The sequence below is a fragment of the Trachinotus anak genome, unplaced genomic scaffold (genome assembly GCF_046630095.1).
Source record: "Trachinotus anak isolate AG129_WGS33_773 ecotype Australia unplaced genomic scaffold, CSIRO_AGI_Tana_v1 ptg000012l, whole genome shotgun sequence".
NCBI classification, from domain to species: Eukaryota; Metazoa; Chordata; class Actinopteri; order Carangiformes; family Carangidae; genus Trachinotus; species Trachinotus anak.
This window is the reverse complement of record NW_027273863.1, coordinates 12,222,197-12,237,467: the sequence shown is the minus strand read 5'-3', so window position 1 is coordinate 12,237,467 and position 15,271 is coordinate 12,222,197. Positions and strand designations below refer to the sequence as shown.

At 42.4% G+C, this 15,271-nt stretch overlaps 1 protein-coding gene across 1 annotated transcript; it reads right to left on the bottom strand.

Moving 5' to 3' along the window:
* vwa5b2 (von Willebrand factor A domain containing 5B2) lies at window positions 1-14,133 on the bottom strand. The gene is made up of 23 exons (XM_071491384.1): window positions 14,003-14,133; window positions 13,517-13,717; window positions 11,910-12,121; window positions 10,757-10,972; window positions 9,696-9,921; window positions 9,412-9,569; window positions 8,946-9,077; window positions 8,736-8,860; window positions 8,440-8,616; window positions 8,220-8,330; window positions 7,333-7,535; window positions 6,190-6,304; window positions 5,738-5,923; window positions 5,431-5,647; window positions 5,017-5,345; window positions 4,245-4,482; window positions 3,809-4,153; window positions 3,564-3,701; window positions 2,770-2,898; window positions 2,642-2,692; window positions 1,963-2,074; window positions 1,361-1,484; window positions 1-1,267 (listed from the first exon to the last, which is right to left on the bottom strand). The coding sequence occupies exons 3-23, from the start codon at window positions 12,046-12,048 to the stop codon at window positions 506-508; spliced, it is 4,233 nt and encodes a 1,410-aa protein (XP_071347485.1). The 5' UTR covers window positions 12,049-12,121; window positions 13,517-13,717; window positions 14,003-14,133; the 3' UTR covers window positions 1-505.
* Window positions 14,134-15,271: the final 1,138 nt, after the last annotated feature.

Here is a 15,271-nt window from a genome sequence, read left to right as displayed (position 1 = left end):
TTAAATTCCAGTGTGTGTTTTTATTTATTTATCTTTCCCAACAATAAGTTCACTATTTAAAGTAATCTGTCATTAGTTTATCAAATAATCATCCTGATCATGTAAATCACTCCCATCTGACTGATTGTGATTTTACATTTGGCAAAGTAATAACATTACACTGACAGGAAGCTAAAACTTATGACTACAAAAAGCCCATATAGGTGGTCAAGGCATTCATGTGATTGCATAAAGCATTATTCTAACAAAAGGCCACTTGGTCAATGTCATGTAAAGGGTAGTCTTGTCAGGTTAATATAAATTCTTACATCAGTAAAAATTTTTTATATGCAACGTAATATTAGAATGAACTTGGCACTCGGTTAAATTATTAGTCGACCCTGCAGGTAAAATACAGGATTTACTTTTCCATGTAAAGGCATTGCATCTTTAGAGTCACAGTCATAGGTAACAAGTGAGTATGCAAATCAGTAGATCTGGCTCAGTTTCCTCACAGATGATTGTCTCACATGTTATTGGGGTTATAACACAGCATGTTTAGTTTGATGTTCTCATCCCAGTGGCGTAGCAGCAGGAACAGCTGTCTGGCAGCTCCCTTCAGCCCTGCCAGGTCCACTCCCTCAGGCAGCTCTTGACAGCGCAACCAGAAGTCTGCTTTTGCTGCCACCAGCTCCCACTCCATGAAGTAGCCGGCACAGCGGTGCTCGAGCCAGGCTAGAGCAACAGCTGTGGCCCAGCTTGAGCCCTCCAGGTCCTCTTGAGCCAACAGGCAGCTCCCCTGGAGGTCAGCTGGCTCTACTGTGGAGCCCTCGCATACGTCTGTCTCTGATCCGCGACCACTATCTGCCTGGCCGTGGCTCTGGCTGTGGGAGAGGCCAACAGACAGCTCCAGGGAGCCCTCCTCGGAGCTGGGGAGGTCAGGGGGTGAGGTGACAGGGTCTCGGTCAGACAGGTGTCTTCGGCGAAGCCTTGGTTCCAGCATCAGGGGAGTGTCGTCTGGAGTGTGGTGGAAAGGAGGTGCGCTTGGTTTGGAGAGGTGGCCAGAAGAAGGAGAAAAGGTAACATGGTGACTAGGGGGGGCACCTGGAGGCTTGGCAGAGGTGGATAAAGATGGAGCACTGGGGGATGTGCAACGGAAAGGTGGGCTGAGGCTGCGGCGGTGGAGGCTGTAGGGTGAAGCCCTTTTTAGGCGGTCCAGGGGGATCTGGACACAGTCTGAGTAGATCTCCGTCAGAAGAAAAGCCCCTGAGGCCAGCTGCAGACGCACCTGATTTGACACCATACAGACACAAATTAATAAATGTGTTTGCACGCTTGTGTGCAGAAGAGTGCATATGTTGTGTTTGTCTGCACAGCTCACCAGGGGCAGGTAGTCTGGGGGCTCAGTCTCAGGTTGTTTCTCAGTCTCTGCAGACAAACAGTGGGACTTTAGAGGAATCTGCTTTCCTGAGGAAATAGAGGACCTGAGTCTTCCCAGTGGGAACCTAGAATATATAAAAAAAAAAAGAGGGAGTTTTTTTTTTTTTTGCATTTGAATATATCTATCCATTTGAATGTAGACAAAACATACACCCATCATAGAAGGGAATTTAAACTCTTGAGCACAAACACTGCTACTTAGAAGTTTGTGGCACTATAGTCAAAAACATCTGTGCCCAAACTGGGGGTGCATCACTGACAAAACTGCTAAAACGTCAAGGACAGAACAGTCTCAAAAATCTAAACATATTATGCCAAACAGGAAGAGCACTTTAATGAAGTGAAACAGCAACACATGTTAAAACTTATCAACTAGTCTCTCTTACATGTCAATGTGTCTCCCCTTTTTAAAAACGTTATTTAGTTACTTTCAGTCCGTTTCTGCTAAATTTAACATTTTTGTTGATCTCCGTCACAGTCAAATGCAGCATTCACAGGAAATGTTCACTAAGAATCATTAATTAATGTGAAACTTTTCTTTACCTGGTGCCAAAGAAGCTCTCCATTGACTTGCTCTCTATAGATCGCTGTGAACGAGTGCAGGAGGCGCCTGTTATTGCTGGAGCTGTAGCAGAGAAGGCACTGCCTCCCACACCTGAGACAGCAGCATGGAGTAAAACATTAAGCACTATTGTTTCATCAGCACAGTTATAAGGCGATCTGACAGCGTTTAAAGGCTCAGTGCACCCAAAAAAAAGATTTTGTCACTGCTTTTGGTGTAAATAGTTTTCAATGAAATAGTCCCTTTAGAAATGTGTTACACTGGATTTTGTAAATTATTTAGAGTAAAGGGGGAAAGTGTTTTTGGAAATAAACATTGTTTTTAAATATACTTTTTTAGTGTCTTGTGCACCACAAACCAAATGCTCCACCCCTGTACACCTCCATTGTATTTGGGTCGAGGCAGGATGCTTAGAGTCTGAACATGGGTGAATAAACCTAAACTAATGCATGGCTTCATACCACTAGAGGTAAAGGAGAAAATATCTTGCTTTTTTGTACTTTGGGTGAATTGATCCTTTAAAAACTACCTCAGAGGATACTGATGTGTCAGGGGGAGAAGTTCTTCCTTTTCTCCTTCCTTTCTGGTCAGACGCCTCTAACCTTGGGACAACACTGACACTAGAGTGTTTTCACTGAGCGAGTCGACAGCAATACTTACTAGACTCCCAGGATGTAAGGCTACAGGGTGAGGCAGGTGTGTCATCTCTGTCTGAGAGATACAAAGATTGTTGATGACCTAAAGTCTTGGCAACAGAAATGGGTGGTAGTATCATTCAGTCTTTATACCTGTAGAGTTCCAGGTGTCCTCGATCTCTTCGCTGTCTCTACTGGTGCGCCGTCTGCCCAAACCTACAGAATAGGTCCTCTGCCTGCGACTACCTGACTGGGAACTCCACTTGTTCCCCAAATGCATCCCTACACACACACACAGCACAAATACACTCTAAAATGTGATATTAAATGGTGACCTGATTGTATTTGACATAAGTTAACCCAATCAGTAAGTTTACCCGACCAAATCTGTGTATTTTCTTTATATTTTTTAACAAAATGTAGGAACAACCATTGCAAACTAGCTTGGACTATGAATGTCACGGTATTTGTGGTGCTGTACTTGTGCCTATTAGAATAAATATTAAAAGTTCACTCTAGCGATATGGTATTGCACTTTTATTAAGGTGAGGAACTCATAAGAGACAGATTTTAAAAAATATTAGAGGCACTGGCTGAGATATCTTGACTCAAACACCAAAAACACTGAATCCTACTATTCCCATAATGCAACTTAAGAACATCTTTCAGTAGACCCTCCCTGCCCAGTAAATGCCAACATTTTTTTAAATTCCACATCCAAAATTTGTAGCACAGGGTGTCACTGAAAAATTTAAAGCCCAATCTGAGATAACCCTAACAACATCATCGGCGTCATTTTGTCAGAAAGAAGAGCCACAAAGGACCTTAGATAACTTTTCACAGGCTGAATAGTACTTCTTGTGACAAGTGAACTAAAACCTTGTGTATAAAAGTGCCACTCTAAAATATATAATCGCTCTGTCTCTGTGTGAGATTTGGTAGCACACCTGTGTTTTGGACGTCCATGCTTTCTGGCAAGCCTTTGTTGGAGTTGCTATCAGTGGTAGTGAAGGCTGTGTACATGCAGATGATGTTACAATGCTTACTGGTCTGGATAGCCTTCATACGGTATCGCTTAGCTGAACCTTAGGAATCATCAAATGCAACCACACAGAAGAGAAAGACAGCATTAACAACAGTTAGGAGATAATGGTACAATAGTCAGTAAGAGAAATCATCAGTAAAACCTCACCATGTCCAACTTCACTCTCCTTCTCTGCCATTTTCTCAAAGTCTCTTATAACTGAGCGAGCAGTCAGTTGGTGAATGATCTCCTCCCATGGTTCCCCTTCTCTTACTTCTTCCCCTCCTCCCGTTCCACATCCCTCAGCCCCTGGTGTCTCCTGGTCCTCAGGTGTCCAGAGGTGCCCCAGATCAACAGTGACCTCCCAGGACACAGGCCTGCCACTCAGCAGGCCGTGAATGAGTGAGCGGCACTGACCCGGTGGGGGATCCTCTGGGGGAACAGCAGTGAAGAGGTACTCTGGATCTGTGAAGCTGTCCCAGTCCAGAGGAGAGGCAGGGAACAGGAGGCCATCTGAGGGTCAGAGTGAGAAAGTAAGGGACAGAAATTCAACATAGGGAAAATAGGAAGGATACTCCTGTTTTTTTTTTTAGTAGTATCTTACTGGAGTCTGTGAGGCTTCTGCGGGACAGTGTCCCTCCTGATGGGGGCTTTGTTTCCCCATCGCTTTCGTCCAACCTCCCTCCCAGTGTTTGGTCGAAGGAGACTCTCTCCAGAGCTCTCCTCAGGCGATGCATCTCCAGCTCGCCCTGGGGGGATGAGAAACTCCGTGCTGCCATGGTTGAACGGGCCAGTGCTTTTTGTCTCTTACAAGACTCCTCGCCTCCATCCAGACGCCCACTCTGGTTGTAAGAAAGGAAAAATCAAGCAGGTGCAAAAAGTAGGTTAGACTTCTATTTTATTTTTCTCTGCAGCAACATACAGTATGTGCAGAATCAGGAGATGTTAGGGTTATCTGTATGTAGTATATCTACCTGTGATATTTTGTACTTTCCAGGAACTCCTGCAATGTGCAGTACTTTGTGTCAAACCGGCTTAAGTACAACATCAGACAGGGATGTACAGTGTCTTCAGAAGACTTTTTAACAATAGTCAGTAAAGTTAGTGTAAGAGAAGTAAGAGGTTGCACCACTTTCTCAAATCACAACATGTCTTGTGGCGTCATTGTATTCTGGTTTACTGTGTTGGTGAATAAATTGGTATCTTTCATTTTCTCCCAGTTTTACTGTTGAAATTTGTGACAAAGTAGTAGGTAGAGAAAGAAAATTTTCTGCTGCCAAACTATTTTGGAGGCATCTTTTCTTGACAGATGAGTTGCATGGCTACAGAGAAGTGTTTACAGGTGAATATAATACAAGTAATCTTGCCTTTTTTGCCCCGTTATCAGGGGTTTCAGCAGAGAGGTTTTGTTGCCATGCAGAGTCTGCCCAGCGAGACAAGGATGATCTCTGTTCTGGAGGGGGCATCTTCTCAAGGCCTTGTGGTAGTGACCCTGTATCCAGCACTGAACCAGAGGAGTGAGGGTCAGGCAGAAATGCCCCGCCCACTGAGTCAGAGTTGGACGAGGCGTGTATATGTGAGTGGGACTGTGTCTGTAGACTGCGGTCACTACTGAGGGAGCAGCGAGTGAGGACATACTGCTCCTGGATATAAGAGCTCTCCTGGATCCTTCTCCTCACATCATTGGACCAGTCTAGCTCCACACCTAGAGTGGACAAAAGCCAGCTATCAACCACTAAAGCAGAAAGTGTACAGCAGGCAAATGTAAGCTCCACTGATGAGGGACTGACCTGGACTGGTGCCGGGGTCTGTGTCTCTGGCACAGGAGAACTCAGAGGAGATCTCTCTAGAGATCTCCCTCAGTGCCTCCTCCAAGTCGGTGCCATCTGCACATGTCACCACAGGCATTAGTTCGGAGGCAGCAGGAGGTGAAAGCTCATCATTTGATTGGCCAAAAACAGAACCAGTGGAGCCACGATGTACACCTTTATAGCCCCGTCCTTGAGACTATAAAAAAAGATAGTTAAATTAAAAATCTATTTTCCTATGCAGACACACAGAGACAAGCTTTCAATAAAGAAAAGTAGTGATGAATACCTCTGTCTTTTTTGCTTTGAAAATTGTCATATCGTACAGGGTGCAATATCCAATGAGGCGATTCCCAGGGTAGATCGGAGGGATTTCATTGGGTGAAAGAAGAGCCTCCAAGTTTTCTGGCAAGTACCAGTCAATCCGCACATCAGTCAGCACAGGTTCAAAGGCCTTTTTCAGGGACTTGATTAACTGAGGAGGGAGATTGGTCAGAATATTTTTTAACTGGATGCTTTACGATTTGTTTTTTCTAATGACTAGTTATTATAACCACTCTAAAATGTCCCAATATTTTGCTATTTTTGTATTTGTATATGTTGTATATCCACTGATGATCATGTAATCATGGCACAAGTACCAACGTGTTTTGTTTTCAGATCTCAAAATAAGATTCTACCTAAAATTGTTCTGGAGTTCATATTTTCTCCAGTAGGTGGGAGTATTGCAATTCTACTGACCTTAGGCTGGAGTCTCTCCTCATCATCCAGGAACTCTATCGTCCCTCCTGTCAGTTTGGCAACGCCCTGCAGGAGTCTCCTGCAGGCTCGAGGGCCCAGGCCCAGACCAAAGCATCTGCAGAGGTGATATCATATATACTTTAAATTTTAATCACATCCCCAGTGCCCGCACTATGCATGCAGCATGTCTGTCGTTTACTCAGAATTTCTGTCTAAACAAATTAAATATCAGCCTCAACTCAGACTTATGTGACTATCTGTTTGTAAAACGCTCATGGGGTACAGAGGCTTCTCTGAGTCTTAGCAAAAAGAAAATCTGAAGTCATCAAACAGACAAACTGTTATTTGTGCACTCAGAGGGATCACAGGCCATTTGGTTAATTGAGAGTTTGAAAAGAGCAAGGGACAGAATAATTGAAAAGACTGAGACCTTGATTGCTGTCTCTAAAAACAGCAGTTCTGCCTGGATGGCTAGATACTGTAAGCACTACACTTTTAAGAGGAATAAACCAAGGGAATAAACCCCTTTTCTGGATGTAACCCCCTAGTTGGACATCCTTGTTACATGAGAATAAAGAAACAAAGAAAAGAAAACAAATATTTACATAGTTTACAGAAGGACAGCCAAAATACAGTGGAGAAAGTCAGTCCAACAAGAGAATACTAATGAGGGATAAATGGAGTTATTGTGCATTGCTGAAGGGCCTGGGGAAAACCAGAGGGGCGTGACTCACACTGCAGAGGACAGCACTTAACGGGATTACTGGGCGTGGCTGAAAAATACCTCAGCTCTTTCTTTTTTTTCTATCGCAGTGCTTTGCTCCCAGTCCTCCAAGATCTCCGTTTGCAGTTTGCTCTTTCTCACTGTCTCTCTCCTGTTCCCTTTCCTCCCCCACACTGTGTCTCAGTCATATTTATCACCTCATTCTGCCTGCACTCACTATAGTCCATTCCGTTCTGCTTCCCTCTCACCCTCAGTGATTTAATGTCGTATCACATGCCAGCCACAGAATAAATCTTTGTTAATTAGATGGTTGAATTAATGTCCGTTTTGTGTGTTGATGACATCCCACCTCTGTGCCGTTCTTCACACATGATTACCATGGGTTAAATGTATAATAGTTTAGATTTGGGGCTCCGCACCTGCCAGCGCATGTGTTTCTGCGGACCAACTCCAGCACTTTGGCCACATTGCTAATGGATCCATCTGTAATGATAAAGACCTGCCGAGGATATGAGCGCTGCATGGGCTGTTGGTACACCCAGGACAACGCCCCCAGGAGGTTGGTGCCTCGCATGTCAGCTCTCATCCTCTGGACATACTCATATGCCTGCATGAGAGTGACCTGTGTGCATACGGAAACAGAAAAGTAGAGATGCAATCAGATCTACAGTAAAGGTGGGAGAAGCAAGCCTCGGAAAAGAACACCTGTCCAACTGTATGACGCTGCCTGTGCAAACATCACCTATGTTGTCAAGATAAATTCACCATTTGATATCAGATGCCCCAATTACCCTGTGAGGGTAGCAAAGAATTGGATCAGTGCTTCTCTAATAAAGAGAGAGCAAACAAACACACATTAGCACCTGCCTTAAAACTGCCTCAAATCACACCGTGGACAAACATGCCTGACAGGAGAGGAGATAGAAGGACATCTCCTGCCTTAGTGAAAATGCATGAAAGGTCACCATATGGTGAGGAGTATGTGCAAAGAGTGTTTGTCCTTGCAGCTCCTGGTCTGGATAAAACCTGATACTCTGCTACTAAGGCAACCCAAGGAACTGACCTATTGGCTGATTAGAAAGTAGACAAAATAGAACACATAGTTCTTCATGGTTGAAAACATCTGCTTTCAGAAGCCCTGATCCAAACGCGTCCTGTGATTTCTTTTAATGGAAATAATTCATATGTAGTTAAGAATATCATATTTACATAATACAAGATTTCTTTCACCAAAGATCTTATAAACAAGACAGATTCAGATTCAGATAATTCTCCTTTCTGAGCTAGGTCAATGTGTAAAACTAACATCAGTGCAGAGCTTGCTGGAGGTGAACAGGGGCTTGATGGTGGTGCCGAAGCCCACAATGTTAAGCATGGTGCCAGAAGGGAGACTCTTCAGTGCCACCACCATGGCCTCCTGCAGAAACAAGAAGGGACAGACAGCGTGGAACCAGATGAATCTACATGCCAAAATCTAAAAACTGAACTCTGTTGATTTGTATGTTTTTGTCCTAACTGCAGCTCACCTTAACACGATGGATGTTGGTGCCACTCATGCTGCCGCTGCGATCTACAAGGAACAGTAGCTCTCTCGTGGCTTTGTGCAGCTCTAGAGGTTCACTCAGCAAGTCAGGACAGAAGTTGAGCATCAGGACGGGGCTGCTCAGAATGTCCTTGTGGTACCGCTTCCTCACAAACTCCAGCTGCAAGTGGAGCATGAGCGTGTCAGCTTTTAGCACACTTTTACATAGTTAACAGAATCGGAACAGATGTATACAAAGGAAGGAGGTATGAAAGGCAAATAGAAGTTTGATCTAACAACCTTCCTCTCGGGTTCTGAATCTTTGCGGGTGCAGCGAATGAAGTCACGACGGGAACAGATCTGCTGTTCATACTGGCTGAAGGAGAGCCTGCCTCTCTCGAAGATAACCAGTGGGCTGTGAGGCTCTGTGAAAGTGTTTGAGGATAAAAGTTTCACTGACAAGTAAACAGAAACTGACACAGAGAGGAAGAACAATTTGCAGTTACTCACCACTGAGGTGCAAAATGATCTCTATGTGTCTGTCATAAGGGTGCTCCTGTGCCAAGGTGATGTATGTGGCGGATGCACTTTGGGCACTGGGGTCTGCATCTGCCCTCAGAGCATGAGTGGGGCTCTCCAGACCTGCACATTAGTTTAGCAAATACAGCAAATACAGGTTTTCAGATATTTGATGTGATTTCTGGTGATTACTTTTTAATTAAAGATGTGTAACCACTAGTCTTCCATATAATTTCAGAGTGCTTTTTCCATTTCTACAGCACACAGCTGGCCCAGTGGAGGCAATTAATTCCTCCTATGTCTTTTGGATTTTTTTGCTCTGGTTGTGTATGGATTCAGGACGTCTCTGTAAACCCATTCATTTTATTTTGTGATGAGATTGCCCACTTTTCCAATACTTCACAGTAGCTGGGTAAAGAACCACTGAATCACACTTATTTGAGAAGACAGGCAGTACCGGCCAGCAGACAGGCCCCTCTGACAAGCAGCTGGAAGTTGAGTTCATAAGGTGCCAGGCTGGCAGCTGGACTGGTGAAAATGGTGTGGGCACATTGCTGCTCAGAGTCTAGAACCCGGCCTTGTTTTCCTGAGGTGGCACCAAAGCAGCTGGTTGCTCTGAGGAAGACAGCAATGTAGATTATTTAGATTATTCAGCAGCCAGCTTATATTGCATCAAATCTATTAAAACATAGAGTGTCAGGTAAAAAAAAGTGTTGCCACATTTAGTTGTGACATAAATACCCAGATTCTTCTAACTTCCCCCCATTTTCACTCTTGCTTGGAGTCATCTGCCCAGATACAATCGGAGTAAGTAATAAGGGGTAGATGATGTGGATTGCTCCATTTTCTAACGTGGGGAGTTCGAGTGTGGTGCTTATGATAATGGACACTATATCCATGGGGCCAATCACCCCTGTGCCCACGATGAAGGTGGTTCTTTCAAGGTCTTCGTCCAGGATCAGATGCCCTAAAGATATACAACAGTTACTACCATAAAAAACTACTTAAACAGACAAGTTAATGAGCTCTGTCTTGAAATCAAAAACAATAAAAGGCTGCAAAATCTGTGTGGTGTCAGTTATATTAGAGGAATTTATTCCATGTGCATGAAACCACTATTTCCAATAATATGTTATGTACTTCAAGTTGATGTATGTTGGTGCTAAGTGAATCCCTTTTCACTATTTGTCAGGCAGCCAAATCTATTTGCCTTCCTTGTCTGTCCTTTCTATCCTCAGTGAAGCTAATACAGGACCTAGAAGGGACTTACTGTAGCTATATTTGTGTTACAGCAGCAGACAACAGTCTCCAAGACTGGTTGAAATGATTTGTGGTTCTACTACATTGTAATACAATTTTTTATCCTCAAGCAAAATACATCAAGTCTCACCAGCTTTGATTTTCTGAGTTGAAAGCTGAGCGTATCCTTTATTGTGAGCATTTCATAAGTATTTTGAGGAGAGTGCATTTATTCTTGTTCAGATATTTCTCATCAGGTCTGGGTTTTGGAAAGCTCAAGTGTCTGGAACAGAGAACCAATGACAAATGTCCACTAGCAGTATCCATAAATGAATTAGGCTGATTACTGCTCAGTAACTGTTAGATGTATTTATTAGTCAGTTGATTGAGGAAATTGGATAGGCCAGAAAGCATGAGTGATGTGAATGCTCAACATGAATGCACATTTAATTTCTTACTTGTTGAAGCTTATGGAATCATGTCAGATTAATATATGGGCACGTCATTATAATAATTTTTTTTTCCTTCATTGCATTCCTCCATCCTCCATCCTCCCTCCTCACCATTGGTGCATTGCATGTCGTGGCTGGAGCTCCCACAGCAGCCCCACTCCCGGCCATTCCCACAGTGGCCTTCAAGACCAGATCCAGGGCAGCAATCCAGACAGCAGTCCTTCAGCTTCCCTCGGCTCTGTATCTGGACCCCCACCAGTCGGCCCGCAATCACAGCCTCAAAGCCCACCACAACCTCCTTTTCTCCCAGAGGGTACACAAACACACCTACATGACCGACAATATTAGACAAAGCAATGATTTCAGACTTTTGCTTCAGTTTAGAAACCAATGAAACAACATAACATGTATCATATTTAAGTATATTCTAGCAAAATGGATGGTAAATGTCTGCTTTGCTACCATCCCAGATTTAAGGCTTTGTTGAATGTTTTTATTGATCTCACTGTAGACATGGCAGTGTTGAAAAACATGTTTAAAGTGTTTCATTTGGTAGTTACTAATCTTTTTAAGTTTCATTCAAACATGTTATACCTATTACATAACCATTCATCATCTTTCTCATTTCTTCCAAGCAAAGAAAATACAGTCCTATTCACGGAAACTGTCTGTACTGTCAGGTACATCAGTGCCCCAAAAGTGTAGGCTGAACTCTGAATCTTTCCTCCACTTTGTTTATGCAACCCAATTCTGCTCTGAAACCCTTGTTATTGTCGGAGACACCTCTTCCTCTGATGTTTACATCATCTGTGGTGTTCCTCAGTGGTCAACCCTTATCCCTCCACCGTTTTCAATTTGCAGCATATTTTTCTACTTAGTCACATCATTTGTTCTAAGTGCTGTTTATTTCTGCTATGCTGACGATATCCAGTTATACATCCTAGTGAAGCCACACATTTTTTACCCCACACTAAATCCATGATTCATAGTGTCTTACACTAAATCCAGACATAATAAATGAATCAAAGTTCAGCCTATTTCCACCAAACTTTTACTAGCCCCTTTGCTGACAAACATGGCCTATCAGATAATACTGAGCTGGCAGCTAGGCTATCTAGTAATTTTTCTTCTAACTTAAAAACCATCTGATAAATGTCTTCATTCTTCTTGATTTGATGTCATATGGAGTCAAATTAGAGTTAAATTCAAAATAAAGTTGCTGGGATTATTACTTAATCTAAGACAATATCATCCCACTACTCACCTTCTACAGACTCTGTGTCAGCATTGGCATAAGTAAGATGTGTTGTGATGCCCAGGGAGCAACCGTTGGCACAGGACTTGATGCAGGAGGCCTTGAGTAGCAATGGTTCCCATGTAGAGCGGTTTCTCAGTCCCACCATCTTTTCAGGGTACTGACAAGCCTCTACTCTGCTGGCTGCATGAGAACACAGGTACACAGACCAGTGAAATGGTCTGTGCGGACAGGAAGAGAATTGTGTGAGTGTGCATTTAAATTCTCTCATTTTCCATTCAATGTGCAATCACAATGATCTATGTAAATCAAGCGTCATGCCAAACAAGCAGAACTGACTAAATAAGACCTGATTTTTGCTGCATTTATTAAAAGCATCTAAAATGTCCATTGGTTTTTCGTTTGTATGTATTCAAGCCTGCCAGATATATACTTATATGTACACGTCAGCTCTTCGACATGTAACCAAGCTTTCTCCTCAGGCTCTTAGCAACCAACAGTGATAGTTTGGGTGTTAGAGGCTTGGTCAATGATTAACATTGCAGGTCAGCACTTACTACACTATGCATCATACTTAGCATATGCAATCAGAGCCTGTATGCAAATCCATGTGCACTTACAATTACTATCTTATTCTTACTTACCTGCACTCTTTATTAACTGCATGTGCTGGATGGTAAGAAATGGACACTGTGCTCTTCTGTGTTTTGTAAACTAAGACAACATAAACCTCGATGTAATCACAGTTTCCCTCAGAGTTTCCATTTATGTAACTCAAGCTGTATGCAATTACTCTTCATGACTGAACACTTAATAACTTTAAGTGCAGCAGGTGCAGAGACCAGTGTGCAGATCACAGCTTAGTGAATGGTAGACTGCATAGAAGTGTGTGTGTGTGTGTGTGTGTCTGTGTATGTACGCATGTGTGTTTCTGTATGCACACATGCGGGCATTTGTGTGCGCGTGTCCGCGTGTGTTTGCTGTGATCCAGGTAATGGTCTTTTCACATCTACCTTCCTAACTAGATCAACAGCCTCCATCTGGCTACTGTGCTCTCAGCTCATAACAGGCAAATAAATGCCTGGTTTGTTAAAGTAGGGTAAACTGATGGTGCCAGAATACACGCAAAAGGAAAAGTACATTAAGTCCTTTTGTCAAACTGTCATTGACTTTATCAACAAGAAAAAAAATTTACAGCAGAGATTATGATTCTCTACACATTATGAGTTAGGTGTGTGTACATGTGCATGCAGGTTTAAATTACAGCATTTAAACACATGGTATGTGAATGAATGACAAACACTACACATGCACAGTTTGAAACTCAAATGCAGACACTGACCAATTCACAAAAAACATATTACACCATGCAAAAACACACTTTGGTGAATGGCAAAGTTGTTACAGCAGCTGTTATTTAAAAAATAAAGCATTAAAAGTAAATCCAAGTCTTACTAAGTGAAAATTCTGCATGTGCTCTGGGAGGTTTAATTATTCTGTCTGGGGCTTTGCAGTAGCATAGCTGGCCAAGAGTTAGCTCTGGGCAACACTGCAGTCCCCTTATGTCAGTTATATGCTCCAGATAACAAGCAAAATAATCGTCCAGGAACACTTACTGTACTGTTCAGTGCGGTGTCTGATAATGTGCCTCTGTGTCCAGTCTCTGCATCACTCTGCCATCACATCTGCTTGCAGGTTTCCCAGTGATACAACAGCAGGAGTTTTCCTGGTAACAGATACTGCTCTCTCTCTCCTCTCCCTCTGTCTGTCTGTCTCTCTCTTTCTTTCTCTCTCTCTCCACAAATCCACCAGTTGCCCTATAAGGAAGACATTATCTTATATCTGAATGTATGGCCTTACATACAGAGTACAAAATGATATCTGGGATGAATTTTATTTGCATGCACTAACAGATTATTTCTTGCACAACCTACTATGAGACACCAAACAATAATCTGAATTAATTGCATGAAATATATTTTCAGTAACAGGCAATAAGTATATGGGAATTAAATTGAGAAATCGCACTGCATTGATCAAACACCAACATGCAGCTCTGCACTAACCTGCATTTCCTGATATGTGAAATGTCATCTGCTTACCTGCTCTGACCTGAACCACAGAGCTGATCAGAAACTACGATCCTGAACCTGCTGTTCAGGCACAAGCTAGCACACAACGGTAAGTGAGGCAGAGCCTGCTTTTCATCCAGACAATTGGCTGTGATGGTAGCAGCACCATAATTCATGGCTAATGGCTTGGCCAGAGAGAGGAGGTAGAGGGGAGGTGGGTTGGGGGGGGGGCGTTGTGTTCTGCCTCTCCCACCAGGTCAGTCAGACAGCAGCAGCAAGCGTGGGTAGGTGAGACCAAAGAAGCAGAGGCTTTTTGCCTTCTATTCTCCTTTTTAATCAGTCTTATGTTACATGCTTGTAAATGTACATTTTTAAAAGATAATAATGAGAACATAGTGAGTGGCAAGAAAGTAATAATGAGACATGTGACCATGGCTAACTATTTTGCTGTGTGTTGATGTCTATCTATTTCTTTATATTCAGAAATGCACATTTCATGTTACTGCTTGCTTGATTATCAATTATTCATTCATTGTTGACAATGATGATTGGTTATATATTATTATGATTCAAGCAGAAATTACTTTATTTTATTTTATTTTGTTATGATTCCCTCTAAATATGAAATTGAAGTTGAATAGTCCATGAAGCAGGTTATTATTTATTATTATCATTATATCTCATTTGATTTTTCTTCATTACACAAGAAATCAGTGTATGATTTTTAAAGTGATAAAGCTTCCATGGCTTTGATGTCAGGAAACCACAGGATGAAGGCAACAGTCAACATCAATGCTATGTGGCTTCAATGTTTGTTAACACAGTTAAGGAGGTAACAGAAATGTTTTACCTGGTGTAACAGATAATTAGTATAATGAGTAAGGACATAATTCTTTAATCCAATGGAGTAATTATACAGTAATACTGCTTTTAAAATGAGTAACAGCTAATGAGTAAATTACTTTTTAATTAAAGAGTATAACACATTAAAAAAAAAAAAAAAAAGCCCAGTAGGAACCAAGGACACATTTTTGTTTTCATGAATACTGAAATTTTTATTTTGGCAGACGGATTGCAGGTGTATGTGTGTGTGTGTGTGTGTGTGAGAGAGAGAGAGAGAGAGAGAGAAGCAGAGGCGACAAGAGAGTGCTGTTGCGACTTGAGATTTTACTATATCTGTATTGTATCATATGTTGTACCATATTTTCTACATAATCTAACCTGCTTTGTGCACTTTGAATCACTGAGTGCTGCAAATCATAATCAGGTAAACACATACACATGTCTAACTACCACATT